Here is a 14,106-nt window from a genome sequence, read left to right on the forward strand (position 1 = left end):
GAGGCACACCTGCCTTCTGCTGTCGAGTCAACACCAGCCCCTCCATGTGTGGGCCACTGCTCAGGCTCTTGTCTGAGATGTCTGTGTGGGATTTGGAAGCTGGAGAGGGAAGTCACGTCACTTTTTGTCCTGAAACTTGTGAGACTCAGAACAGTATGTAGGATGACGTGAAACTTACCATGTAGGGAGTAAATGCCAGCATCTCTGCAGAATGGATAGTGGCTCACACCTTCCCTGCTGACAAGGAACAGGTTATGAATATCCTCAGTACACTTCAAAAATGGTAACCAGTTGCCAAACCTGGGGCAAAGTTTTGCCCCCTTGAACTTAGCCTAGCAGGTTGAGCTAAAAGCTAATCCTGACAGAAATGAAGGACGAAACTGATCACCTGCCCCGAGATGCCTTCTCTGGACCCCGATTCCACGTCCTCATGTCTCTGTGCTTCCCCTGACACAGCCTAGGGTTGCCACATTCCGTGAACTCCGCCACCATGCCAGGCCTGGGAGGGGAGCTTGCCCCGTGAGTGCTCGGGCCCACGGGTCCAGGGCAGAAGTCACTGGCCACGCGTGGCTATTTAACTCAGATTTCTTAAATTTAAACAAGTAGCTTAATTCCTCAGCCTCCCAAGGCCTGTCCCTGCGAGGGGCTACACGTGGGGCTCAGGTCCGGTTACAGAGTGGCTCTGCCCTGGCGCCAGCTGGTTCCCTTCGGGAATGGGCCCCGGTGTGGTGGGTCAGCACTTTACCCTCAAACCTAGCATATTGTAGGTACTCAGGAGTTATCTGTTGAATGAATAAACCTGTTTATTACATGGATGTGAATCGGGAGCCAAATGTTAGTCTTGCAATTGTTACTTCAAATCTGACAAATGAGGTTTCATGATGCCTTCTTTCTCTTTTCCCTCCTGTCAGGTATCATGATGTTATTGGGTTTGATTTCAAGCCACTTATGAGACTGGACGTCTTCCCAAAATGGACGGCCTAGTGCGGGTCTTCCCAGGAGCCCCGGGCTGCTGCTAATGGCCGAGACCGAACCCGCCCGCAGCCCGCTTGCAGCCCCCGAGTATCGGTCCAGCCTGTGCCGTCCTGACCATGGACAGAGTGCCGGCCGGACCCAGCAGTGGCACCCCAGCTCACCCCGAGGCCCTCCCAGAGCCCCCAGGGTCACCGGTGCCACCTGACCAGTGGGCTGACGCCCCGTGTAAGTCGCCGGTTACTCTGTGCTGCTGACGCTTTGCCTTTAGACAGGAGGCGGCGGATCACCTTGCATTTTGGAACAAGACTGTGGTGCTTCAGACCGTAATGAACTTTTCGTCCAGAGTTTGTTTTTACTGATCCTGTGAGCGCTTTTTCTTAGTTGATGCCAACTTTAAATCACGTGCCGGGCGTGTCAGACCGAGAGCTGCCCGCTCTCTGCTCCGGCAGACGCGCCAGCACCGGTCTCCGTAAGGGTTCTGTGGTGGTACCTGCCTGGCATCTACCTTTAGGATACACAAACGGTGCGGGAGTGATCCAAGGTTATTGGATCACATTGGCAGGTTAGCTAATGGGTTCTTCATTCATCAGAAGTACAGGGTGAATAAGTTACTCGGTTGTGAGGCCCCTTCCTGTTTAGGAGGGTCAGTGCAATGTGTCAGTGCAAAGTTGTAGGTATTGATGTACTCATTCGCTGGGAGAAATTGCATTTTCCTCTTGCAAAATGATGTTCGGGCACCCGCTCCTTCAACAGCAGGCAAGGCTGCTAACAGCAGGGACCCGAGACCAAGGATCCAACGGTGGGACAGACAGGGAGCCGGCTCTTAGATCCGTCACTGAGACAGTGAACCCTCGAGCAGGGCCTTGTTCGATCTCGTTTCACTTTCTTCTCGTGTAAGTGGAAGATTACTGGTGCCTGCACCCTTGGGTGGTCACGAGGGCTGAAAGAAATGGTACACAGGTCCTCAGACACAGTAGGAAGTGCTAGTGGCCCTTGTTTGTTATTGTTTCATCATCTTTGTTATCTATCTGCAGTTTGGCTTGTGTTTGGGAACAATGGTCTTTTTTTGGCCTTTTAGATTTTTCTTTTTTAATGTTTGTTTATTTTTGAGAGAAAGAGAACATGGGAGAGGGGCAGAGAGGGGGCACGGAGGATCCAAAGTGGGCTCTGCACTGACAGCAGAGAGCCCAACAAGGGGCTTGAACTCACAAACCAAAAGATCGTGACCTGAGCTGAAGTCGGATGCTTAACCGACTGAACCCTCCAGGCGCCCCTCTGTTAGGTTTTTTTAAAAGTGTTGGGGCGCCTGGGTGGCTCAGTCGGTTAAGCGTCCGACTTCAGCTCAGGTCACGATCTCACGGTCTGTGAGTTCGAGCCCCGCGTCGGGCTCTGGGCTGATGGCTCAGAGCCTGGAGCCTGCTTCCGATTCTGTGTCTCCCTCTCTCTCTGCCCCTCCCCCGTTCATGCTCTGTCTCTCTCTGTCTCAAAAATAAATAAACATTAAAAAAAATTAAAAAAAAAAATAAAAGTGCAATATAATGCTTAAAAAACTACTTTGTCATATAAACAGGAAGATGTAGAGACTCTTCCAGGTCTGTAAGCTCCTCAGAATGATAATCTAGTATCTGAAATGCAGGCTCCCCTTCCCCCTCACCCAGCATGGACCCAAAGGGTTGTTTGAGTAAGAATTGAGGTCAGGTCAGGATTGTGGTCCGGTCTCCTCACTGTTGCTTTGAGCCTGTGGTGCCCCATTTGTATTCTGTTTTTCCTCTTGGGGAGGCATGACAGTGAGTAGCTGTATTGGTTGGGCCTCACATTTCAAGTATCAGAAACCCATTTTGAATTTGCTTGGGTAAAGGGGAGTTCCCTGGATTCATACCGGGTACATCGTGGGATCCAAGTGATGTGGATCCCCATAGGAGGCTGAGGCCTTGCTGCACTTAGGTACCTTTGGAACCACACCCAGAGACCCCTGGATCCTCCTTCCCTCCCTCCAGGCGCCATCTTGGTTCTTGACTGCCGACTGGCTCCCCCACCAGGGTGAGGGGGCAAGGAAGGTAAAAATCATTTAATTGTAAGAAGTCTTTTTTTTTTTTTCCTTTTGACAAGGAAATAGATTTTAGTTAGTGTATGACAAATCCACATGTAATAATGTTAGCGGTGAAACTGAGCTTGCTATGTGCATGTATGGTCATCACTGGTTAAACTTGGGTGTTTATCTAACAACTGTCGATCAAACAGTAGCACAGTCTCTTTGTCCTCAGATTCTGACTCTGTGCTCAGCTTTGCCATAAGTGTTCTGATCAGTTAATCTACGTCTTTACCTTAGATTTCTCGTTTTGGAGGATACGCTTATGCTTTGAAATGACTTTGGAATTATTCCTTTGTAAATGTGAGGCATGACTAATCAGCCCTGTGTCACCGGTGTCTGTTAGAAACATTATCAGCTGTGTTTTCAGCATTTATTTTCCTTTGCTGTTTTTTAAAAGCAGACTTCCATAAGATTTCTCATTGGTCTTGTTTAAAAAATTTTTTTTCAAGTTTATTTATTTATTTGGAGAGAGAGAGAGAGAGAAAACGAGTGGGGAGGGGAGGGGCAGAGAAAGAGGGGGAGACACAGAATCCGAAGCAGGCTCCAGGCTCCGAGCTGTCAGCACAGAGCCCGACACGGGGCTCAAACCCACAAACCATGAGATCATAACCTGAGCCAAAGTCAGATGGTTAACCGACTGAGCCACCCAGGTGTCCCTCATTGTTTAAATGAGAAGGAAGATTACTACTTAAATTCCACAAGCACTGGGCGGAGGGTGAGGGTGGTCCACGGATGAGGGTGTCTGGCCCTGGCAGGCGAGCAGCTGTCCGATCCCCACACCCACGTGAGGAGAGCCCGGCCTGCTCTGCCGCCAGAGTGAACGGTCTCCTAGGACATTGGAGATGGCTCATGCTCGCACGTCTGGAGTCTCTTCTGTCCCGTCTTCTCTGCATGTCTGAAATGCAGCTGCCTCTCGTGGTTGACACTGTGATGGCTCAGCACACTCTCTCTTGCAGGTGCCAGTGTCGAGGCCCATAGAGCCGCAGATGGAGGGCGAGGCCTGGATGGACCTGGCAAGGGGGACACCTGTCAGAACGGGCCGACGCCACTCTTCCCAGACCCTGCATCGCCTCTTGGTCCCGCCACGAGCCCACTGGGTCCCGAGGCCTCTGCAGGTGTGGCTGATTTCCATGACAACCTAAGGAAGTCTCAGGGGACTGGTGCTGAGGGCAGTGTTAGAAAAGAAGCTTTGCAGTCCCTCAGACTCAGTCTTCCTATGCAAGAAACACAACTGTGTAAGCATCCGTTCCCGCCGGCTCCTCCCTGCCCTCCCCTTCCTCCTGCGGCGCCCCCGTCGCTCCCCACCCTCCAGACACGCTCACTGCTCGTCCCTCCGTCTTCACCGGTCTGTCGCTGTGGTGGGTTGTGCGTGTTGCGTGCAGCTCCCTTTTGGAGAGAAGCGGCGTTCCCTCGTGGTCACGCTGAGGGTGCGGCTCAGGGTCTGGGCTCGAGGGACTGTGCACGGCATGTCTTACGCTGGACGGTGAGCAGACAGTGGGGAGTTAAACTTCAAAATCTTTCTTCTATGAATCATTTTGATGAGCGCTTACCCCTGGGGACCCAGGGGCAAACAGGTCACAAACTGGCAGACTGTGAACCCTAGAAACGTCCAGGCCTCTTTCCAACACGTTTTTCCTCCACAGACATACATAATTTTACATAAAGGGATCGTACCACACACGCTGTTTTTCCTCTCCTTCCCCTTCAGTACCTCGTTCCCTCCCCTCCAAGTAAGCCACATTCTCACATGACCCTTCACGGGCCTCTAAACAGCCAGGTTTCGGGTGTTTTTGGTCGTTTCTTACAAAGGGAGTCAATTGTAGCATCCTGTGTTTTCCGTAGTGCTATGTGGAGGTCGCCCCAGGTTGTCTGATGCGACTCCATGTTCTTGCTTTTGAGGCTGGTCGGGGCCCCGTGCGTGGCCGGGTGGGTCTCCACTTCTGTTCGTTGGCCGGAACCCCTGGCGCTGGCAAGAGCGCCCTGGCGCCCGTGGGCACGGTGTCGCCGCTGTAGTTTCTGTAGGCTCTGTCCCAGGAGTGCAATTCCTGGTCAGAGGTGGGGGCGTCTTTACCTCCGTCATGCAGAGGCCTGTGGCCGCTGAGATGTGACCGTGAGATGACGTGGCCCCCCCCTGCACGCACAGGCCCTACTGTCACTCTCGCCACCGGCTGGGCGGCTGTGCCCGGAGGCGCTGTGCTCCTTATGCTTCCCTGATCACTCGGGCACTCTTCACCTGCTGGCCATTGGGTCGTTTCTCTGAATTGTCTGCTGATTTGTTTAGCCCATTTTTCTTTTGGATTGTTTGCCCTTTTCTCCACAGACGTTATTCTGCTAGGGCTGCAGCGTCTTTATAAAAATTCTGTACATTTAGGGCAGGCGCCTGGCTGACTCAGTCTGCAAAGTGTGCAACTCTTGATCTTGGGGTTGTGAGTTCCAGCCCCACGTTGGCCATAGAGCTTACTTAAAATAAATTTTAACTGTCAACACTAAAGTCCAGAGATGCCATATAAAAGTGTGGATTCTTGACCGTAGGGATTTGTGAGCCCTAATGCCAGGTGCTCACTTGGTGAGTGTGTACCCGACCCTCAGTCTGCTGACTTGGGGGCTCCCTGCTTGAGGCCATAGACACCTAGGGTTTTCCCACATGGACCCCTGAGCCTTGTGAAAACTACTAGATCTTTTCGGTGATAAGCACACACATTAGTGGTAACTCGGTGAGTTCCTAGCGATGCTCTTGGCCTGTGCTCAGGTCTGAGGGATTATGGAAGACAACGGCTGCTGATCTCCTCAGAATCCACATCTGAAGATGATGCGGTCTATAAAGTGGTTAAATTGTGACATTTTCCTGCTCTCAGCGCAGCAGCCGACCCTGCCTGTGTGCGTGGCGGCGTGCTGTGTACACGTCTACACGTCTGCTGTGTGTGAAAGAACCCTGGGGCCATTGTGCCTTTTGCTTTCTATTCAGCCCTTTTATTACCCAAAATACAGATTGGGGTTTTGAGATATTTTAAAATCTGTTGTTGGCCCCAAAAGTTGTCATTTCCCCTTCTGTCCTCGAGCATGGCCCCTGCCCTGGAGCTGCCTCTGTCAGGAAACTGAGGTAACCAGCCCCAGGCCTCGCGGGGACACCTGCGTGGCCTTCACTTTCAGGTGAGTCCCGAATGCGTCCCTGTGACAGTGCTTTTCCCTAGTGAGTAACCTCCGAGCACTGCTTGTATGAGAACCTTCTGATTTTGCAAAGCTGTACTGTAACATGACTCACTGTAGGGATTGAGATGAGCTGTGGGTCAGATTGTGTCCCTAGATGGAACCATGTGAAGAAGGCATGTCTGGTGACCGTGGCCACATGCCAGGGTGGCTCACGTCCCCCGTCCCTGGGCCCCGCTCCGTCGGCACTGCTCTCTGTGTGCGCCTATGTTTAGTCACAAGCGTGGTCGGAGCCAAGTGGGAGCTGAGGGTCCCTGAACCTCAGAACATCGGCTCTGGCACTGACTTCAGATTTACTTCTCTTGTTACTACAAGTCCACGGGTGACCTGTGTCCATTTTCCCAGCTGGACACCTCTAGGGAACTGTGAGCACAGACCCTGTGCTCGACCGGTGAGTCTTTGACCGGGCACGTCTGGTCTGTGGTCGGTGTCCGAAGCTCACGATTGTCTCCATCTGGAAATAGCTCTTTCAAACTGGACGGCTGTGTGTTGTTTGGAGCTAAATCATATTTAATTGGTAGTTGAATGGGAAGAGCCAAGCCACTGTTCTGGTTTGTCCTCTGTGCCCTCGTGCGTCACGAGTCACTAAGTGGTCGTTCCTCCACGGCAGGTTCAACAGAGGCTTCCCTGCCCCTGGAGAAGGAGGAGCAGGTCCGGCTTCAGGCTCGGAGACGGCTCGAAGAACAGCTCAAACAGTACCGGGTGAAGCGCCAGCAGGAAAGAGTGAGTCTCCTTGTGTGTGTGTGTGTGTGTGAGAGCATGAGCGGGGGAGGAGCAGAGGGAGACAGAGAATCCTAAGTAGGCTCTGTGCCCAGCACAGAGCCTGACGCAGGGCTCTATCCCACGACCCTGGGATCATCCACACTCCCCTTCTCAAGGGCCTGTCCACACTCTATCTTCTAGAGGCCTGTGTGGTTTCATGCAACATTAGGTGATTAATATGTCGGGAGTTCAGTGTAGGATTCTAAATGTGAAATTTAGCATCACTCTTTGTCTTAAAAAATTATGTAATATACACATAACACGGGTGGTTTAAAAGTTTTTTTGTTTTTTTTTTTTGAGACACACACACACACACACACACACACACACACACACACACGAGTGAAGGGGGAGGGGCAGAGAGGGAGAGAGAGACTCCCAAGCAGGCTCCAGGCTCTGAGCTGTCAGCACAGAGCCCAACATGCGGTTTGAGCCACAAACTGTGAGATCATGACCTGAGCCGAAACCAAGGATCAGATGGCTGAACCGGCTGAGCCACCCAGGTGCCTCATAACTGGTGGTTTAAATGGAAGGATACTTTTGGGGGCTTCTGGCTGGCTCAGTCAGAAGAGCATGTGATTCTTGATCTCAGGGTCATGAGTTTGAGTCCCATGTTGGGTGTAGAGATTACTTAAATAAATAATAACTTTACATGGAAGGATACTTTCTTAGCCCTCAGTAACATACCCGCTCTCAAAGTGATGGAAACAGGCACTGTGTCTGTCACACGTTGGTCTGACCAAGTTATGATCCCTGCTTGCTCAGAAGCGAGGAAGGCAGGGTGGCTGCAAGATGCTGGGGCAGGGCCAGCTGGGGCAGAATGCAGCCTGGGGAGGCGCGGTCCGGTGTGAGGACCGGAGTCTCAGTCAGTCCCCACGGCCTGGCGCCGCACGGCTGTCACCGAAGCTTAGAGCTGAACGTCTGGCTGCACTGGGGTCCGCGGCTGCCTGTGTGAGTGCAGAGGCCCGTGTGTGCGGCGTGTGACGTGCTCACGACCAGTCAGCACCACCTGTCTGCGTATCCATGACTGCAGGAGAGGTGTTTTGAGGTTGGTTCAGACTGGGAGAATCTGCCAGACCTCATCGTGGGTTATGGGGGTAGGTCCACGTGAAGGGGCCTAGGATCATCTCAGTAGCTGCTGAAAAGGTGTTTGTGAAAAGTCAAAATACGCAAAACAAGTGAACAAAAACTACTGAAGGAGAAACAGAAGGGTATTTCTTTAGGAATATTTCGTTTACGTGAGGAGCGTAGTTCAGACGTCATCCTCACATGGCGTAGATGATGAGAAGCTCTCCATGCTGCCTTCCTCCCTGTGTCCTGAGTGCAGAGTGGGGGCCGCCTCACCCTATGCAGTAGTCTACCCGCATTTCCTTAACCAACCTCGTGGTCAGCATTCCGGTTGTTGCTACATTTTTGAAATTGCAAACAATGCCGCAGTGAACGTTTTGCGTCTTGGTTATATTCTTGTGGGCAAATCGTTGACTTTCACATTATCGGGAAAAGGCTTTATGTATTTGTTAGTTGGATATTCAGTGTGCTCTGGCTAGGCTGGACTGGTTTATACCCCCGTTAGCAGGGATGAGACTGTGAGTGTTGGCCATCCTTGGCAACGTTAAAACAACAAACACTGAGCTTTTGTCCTCCGACAGGTGAAAACAACAGTACCTCCTGTCGGGGAGCACCTTTTACGTGTTAGTTGTTTGCGTGTTTGTGTCAGTCTTTGTTCATTTTTCTTTTTTTTTTTTAAAGTTCATTTATTTTTGAGAGAGTGAGAAAGCATGGGTGGGGGAGGGGCAGAGAGAGAGGAGTGAGAGAGAATCCCAAGCAGGCTCCACATTGCCAGCACAGGGCCCGACACGGGCTCAAGCCCACGAGCTGTGAGATTAAGACCTGAGCGGAGGTTGTATGCTTAACCGACTGAACCGCCAGGCGCCCCGTCTTTTTTAGCTATTTTTGCTCACTAGTTGGTATTCTTCTCGTCACATCCCAGGATCATTTTGAGATGGTTCCCTTTCTCCTCCTTGACCCCCTGCCCTGTTGGGATAGCACTGACTTTGTGGAGTAAACCTAGGATTGGCTACGTCTCTAAGAGAAAGTCATTTTGAAATAGCATCAAGGAACACTATCTTCTGTCATCCTTTGTCTCATTCAAAGCCGTTAGGGAAGTTCTAGCTGAAGTAATAATGTAAGAGAAAGAAATAAGAGATATAAATATTGAAAAAGAGGAGAAATGTTATTTGCAGGTATTGATAATGCCTTGGAAAACTCTAGAGAATCAAGTGAAAAAAATTCTAATATATTAAAATATTATAAAATAAGGGCACCTGGGTGGTTCAGTAGGTTGAGCATCTGACTTCGGCTCAGGTCATGATCTCACAGTTGGTGAGTTCGAGCCCCGTGTCGGGATCTGTGCTGACAGCGTGTGCTTTCTCTCTCTCTCTCTCTCCCCCCCCTCCCCCCCCCCTCTCTCTCTCTCTCCCCCCCCTTTCTCAAAAATAAAATAAACCTTAAAATGTATTTTAAATTATTAAAATAATGAGGGTTCAGAAAATCGTCAGTTGAAAATACAAGTATAAAAAATCGACAGTTAGCCTAATACGGCTAGTTATAAAATTAGTGGGAAAAGCGAATACTTACGGCAACAGCATGATGAAATACCTAAGAATTACATTGAAACGGCAATGGTTTGGAGTCTCAAGCGGTCCGGCGCGAGCAGGCGTGCATACCTGGAAGCGCGGCTCCCCAGCCCCTGAGTGATCGTACGTCTCAGGTGGCTGTGACCCAGCAGGGCCGCTTTGGATGTGGACGTGGTTGAGCCTGTCGAGAAGAGTGCGTGCGCGGGGCTGACGGGACAGCTTTGTGAGGCCCTGCCTGCCGGACACGTGGGAATGCCGTGCGGTCCTGGTCGTGCGGGGCGCGTGCCCGGGGCTGGCGCGGGGAGGGTGGCCGGTGCAGCCTTTCGGGCCGCGAGGTTTGAACGCTGCCGTCACTCGTAGACGTGATTTCTGTACTTTGGTTTCCTCCCCAGTGCAGTCAGCCTGCGGCCAGAGCACGACTGTCCAGCACGCTCGACCCGGAGCTCATGCTGAACCCGGAGGCCCTGCCCCGTGCCAGCCCGGTGGCTCTGACAAAGGAGTACTCCTTCCTGCGCACCAGCGTCCCCCGAGGGCCGAAGGTGGGCAGCCTGGGGCTCCTGGCGCATCCCAAGGGGAAAAGAAGTTCCAAACCAAGCAAAATCCGGTCTCTGGCCGATTACAAAACCGAAGACGACTCCAGTGCCGGGAGCTGTGGTGGGAACGCTCCGGCCGCAGACGCTGCCGGGGGCGCCCTGAAGCAGAGCCGGAGCAGCGTGACGTCAGTAGTGTCCGAGGTCAGCCCGTGTCCTGAGGCCGAGGACCACCTGGAGAACGCGTCCCTGACGGGCGACAACACGTCCGAGGCTGACGGGAACGAGAGCGACAGCTCCTCCCTCAGCAGCGTGTCTACCCGTGGGACGCGCGGGCTTCTGGTGGACCCCGTGGGCACTCGCGACGCTTCCTATGTGGTCAACGGCCGGGAGATCGCCGCCGCCGCCCTGGGCCAGTTCCCCTCCATCACGGATGTCCTCCAGGCCGCGGCGGCCGAGCACCAGGACCAGGGACGGGAGGTCAACGGGGAGACGCGGAGCCGGACAGACAGCATCTGCAGCAGGTGGGTGCTCCCTCCACCGCCAGAGCCGACCGGCGGTGCTGGGTTTCTCCTCGTCACGTCCTGAGTGTGTAACGTCTCTGTATACACAACGCTGTCGTTCCGTAAGACGCGGGAGCAGGTCAGGAACCGCGTCCAGTGTTGAGGGATGCTGTTTCCCGTATCTACGTAGACTCGTGTCTAAAGCTGCACGGATACTTCCCTGGGCCGACCAGCTCCCCAGAGGGTTTCTTGGGAGCGTTTGTAAGAGCGTCAGTGGTCCACTGAAACCTGCCAACTGTATTTATCACGTGGCGGGGACTGGAGCGGCGGTGTGGGGAGCCCAGAGACTCTGGATGCGTGAGGAGAGCTGGCGCCTGATGCTCTGTGCCTTTGTCCCCCAGCGTGTCCCTGGAAAGCTCCGCCGCGGAGAGCCACGACGCGGTGCTGCAGGCCCTGAAAGACAAGATGAGACTCGAGGGTCAGCTGGAGGCGTTGTCTTTAGAGGCCAGTCAGGTAACGGACGCTGGAGGCCGGCCAGGCGCCACGGCTTCGGGGCGCGTGTGCGCGCCTGCGGGCTGGGTGCTCAGTCCTCTGTGTCCTCACCCTTTGTCCGCCTGCGTGGCTCGGTGTCTCCCTGTATGTCGGTCCTGACTCTGGGATGCGGGCCCGACGGTCCCGTTGGCGGGTCTCGCCGTAAAAGACACTGGTGAAAGTGTCCTCTTTGCCCCTTGAACACTTTCTGCTGCGGGTTCTGCCTTTTCTGACGTGAGCTTTGCTGTATCTGTTCAGTCTACTCCTGAAAACCATTTCTTTCTGCCCCTTAATTTTCAGTTTTCCTTGGCAAGTGGGGTAAATCTGTTGAGTTGAATTCAGCCGTGTCCATTTGGTGTGGGGAGCAGGGGACACACGGGCACAGAGGCAGTGTCGCGGCGGCATGGGTGTCCTTCAGGAGCGCGTCCCAGCACAGGGTGTGGGGCAGCGGCTCGTGGCGGGAATAGCTTCCTCTCCAGCCTGGTGTGGTTTGTTGAATGACGTGGTCCAGGGACGCAGACCGACCCCTCTGTGCACGTAAACCTGGTGGTGGTCGCTGCGATTTCAAGGTGAATTGTGGTGGCACGTGGTTGTCACTGTCCCTGTAGAACCTCATCCAGCGCATTTCTGCTTCGTTTGCACCTCCGGCCCGTGAGTGATGTAGGAACCTTTGGTTGTGTTTATTTTACTTTACCTTCTTGCCCTCCTAGGATACTGACTTGCTCTTGAGTTGTGTGGATTGTGGCGGGTGTGATCCTTTCTGGCCGCCCTGTTAAAATCCAAGTTGTTGTTATTGCAGAATCTCATTGTGTTTGCTCACCTAACTGCATTTTTGGGGTATTTGTCGTCCCGTTTGCTGAATTTGACGTTCGTCTTCCTCGTGTTGCTTCTCCCCTCACGCGTGTTGACGTGCGTTTGTCCGCCCGTCTTTGCACCTTGGGATTCCCGTCCACACGTCTCACAGATGGATTTTTGGGTGGGCGGGAGATGCTGATGGCAGACAGGGCACGTGCCTTCCCGCCGTCTCTCAGACGTTCTCTGCTGCCCGAAGGCCTCTGCTCGTGGAGGCCCCACCTCCCGCTCGTGTCCCTGCGGTGCCGCCACCCAGCGCCGGGCCGGGCCTCGGGCTCCGGCTGGAGCCCCTCAGAGCCCCTCGTGCGCAGTAGCAGGGGGCCTTTCCCGGGAGGCACGGTCCCAGATCTGAATCTGACGGCACTTGTCGTGGGGCTCCCTCAGCATGCCTGGTGTTCTTTCTTGGGGTGCGTGCGTGTGCGCCGTGCTGCACTCGTTTCTTTTTTGAACAAATGTGTTTTCCAACGTCCTCACGGGCGAGCGGGTGCTCGCACAGCTCGCGCGCTGCTGCGCAGAGCGTGAGCGGCTCTGGTCACCCCTCCTGCCCCTCAGGCCTGTGTGGAGGACCGGCCTCCTCCCGGGAGAGCGGTTGGTGCGAGAGCAGCTGCGAGCCCAGGAGACACGGTGCTTCCCTCTGAGTCTCCCCGGTGCCTCTCGGTGGCGCTCTTAACGCACAGGTGGCAGTGACTCGTCTGAGAGTCGCTTTCCGGTCGGGGGTCTGTCCAGGCACTTAAAGAGAAGGCGGAGCTCCAGGCGCAGCTGGCCGCCCTGAGCACGAGGCTGCAGGCACAGGTGGAGCAGAGCCACAGCAGCCAGCAGAAGCAGGACTCGCTCAGTTCGGAGGTGGACACCTTGAAGCAGTCTTGCTGGGACCTGGAGCGAGCCATGACTGACCTGCAGAACATGCTGGAAGCCAAGAACGCCAGCCTGGCATCGTCCAACAGCGACCTGCAGCTGGCCGAGGAGCAGTACCGGCGACTCGTGGCCAAGGTGGAAGAGATGCAGAGGAGCATCCTCAGCAAGGACAACACAGGTGAGCGCGGCAGGTGGGGGGCGGAGCGGACTCAGGTCTTGGAGGCGAACCCTAGACCCTTGCTAGTTGGTAGTAACGTTGCTTGCCTTGCTCCGCCTTCAAAGCCTGTCGTGCGGGGGCTGGCGCTGCTCGCTTTTTCCTCAGAACGGCAGGTTGTGCTTAAAAGGTTGAAAACCGACGCTGCTGATGAGTAAACCTTTGTGTTTCCTACTTTAAGCGCAGCTTTTGGCGGTGGTGGATCCCTGTGGGAGTCCCCTCTGGAGGGAGAGACAAGTGGGACGCTGGTGTCGGAGGGACGTGGCGGCAGGCTGTGCACAGAGAACCTGTGGTAGCCCTGTCCTCGCGCCGTCTTCCCATCCTGGGGCGTGTGCCGCACACCCCGCTGGGTGCCCAGCACCGCCCGCGTGCTCGCAGCACCTCCGTGCTGGCTGACGGGAGGAGGAGGGGCAGGGCAGGGGGCAGCGGAGAGCCACGGTTGGCCCAGACCTCACAGCCTCTGGTGCAGGCCGGGCAGACGAGGTTCCCCTCGCAGAACAGAGGGGTGGCTTGGGGGGCTGCTCTGGAGGGCCACAAGGCCGCGAGACGGGGCTTCAGATGTGATGACAGAGAACAAAGAGTGACGGACTGCTGTGACAGAGACTTTTCTGGCACCAGAAAGAAGAAACTGCTTGGCCGAGAAACACGCCATAGACTGTTTTCAGTCTTCGGGCATTTCCTGATACGCAGTCCCTTGAGAAAATTATAAAATCCGGGAAGTGCTGAGCACCAAGATAATCGTTAAGTCTGGGTTGCGAGGCCTGATGACCAAAGCCCGTCGGGCAGCGGCACTGACCGCACTCACACAGGGCCGCAGTGCGGTGTGGACGCCCTCGTGGAGCTGACGGCGTGTCTCCTGTGGTTCTCGCTGGGGTCGCCTTTCTGAGGTGCTGGCAGTCTGAACTCTGAAACACATCAGGCCCCAAGAATTTCAGACAAGAGGTCGTGG

At 54.3% G+C, this 14,106-nt stretch overlaps 1 protein-coding gene across 5 annotated transcripts in view; it reads left to right on the forward strand.

Annotated features, from left to right (window-relative positions):
• The window catches only part of GOLGA3 (golgin A3), a 42,183-nt gene that overhangs the window by 4,990 nt on the left and 23,087 nt on the right, over window positions 1–14,106 (forward strand). For 3 of the 5 annotated variants that reach the window (XM_042910106.1, XM_042910107.1, XM_042910108.1), the window contains exons 2-7: window positions 912–1,200; window positions 4,024–4,302; window positions 6,885–6,997; window positions 10,065–10,726; window positions 11,107–11,218; window positions 12,815–13,121. In XM_042910106.1, coding sequence (XP_042766040.1) covers window positions 1,092–1,200; window positions 4,024–4,302; window positions 6,885–6,997; window positions 10,065–10,726; window positions 11,107–11,218; window positions 12,815–13,121 — 1,582 coding nt within the window. In that variant the 5' untranslated portion in view covers window positions 912–1,091. Of the gene's footprint in view, window positions 1–911; window positions 1,201–4,023; window positions 4,303–6,884; window positions 6,998–10,064; window positions 10,727–11,106; window positions 11,219–12,814; window positions 13,122–14,106 lie in introns of those variants that run through there. The other 2 variants (XM_042910109.1, XM_042910110.1) reach the window with 2 other exon arrangements.

The sequence above is a fragment of the Panthera leo genome, chromosome D3 (genome assembly GCF_018350215.1).
Source record: "Panthera leo isolate Ple1 chromosome D3, P.leo_Ple1_pat1.1, whole genome shotgun sequence".
NCBI classification, from domain to species: Eukaryota; Metazoa; Chordata; class Mammalia; order Carnivora; family Felidae; genus Panthera; species Panthera leo.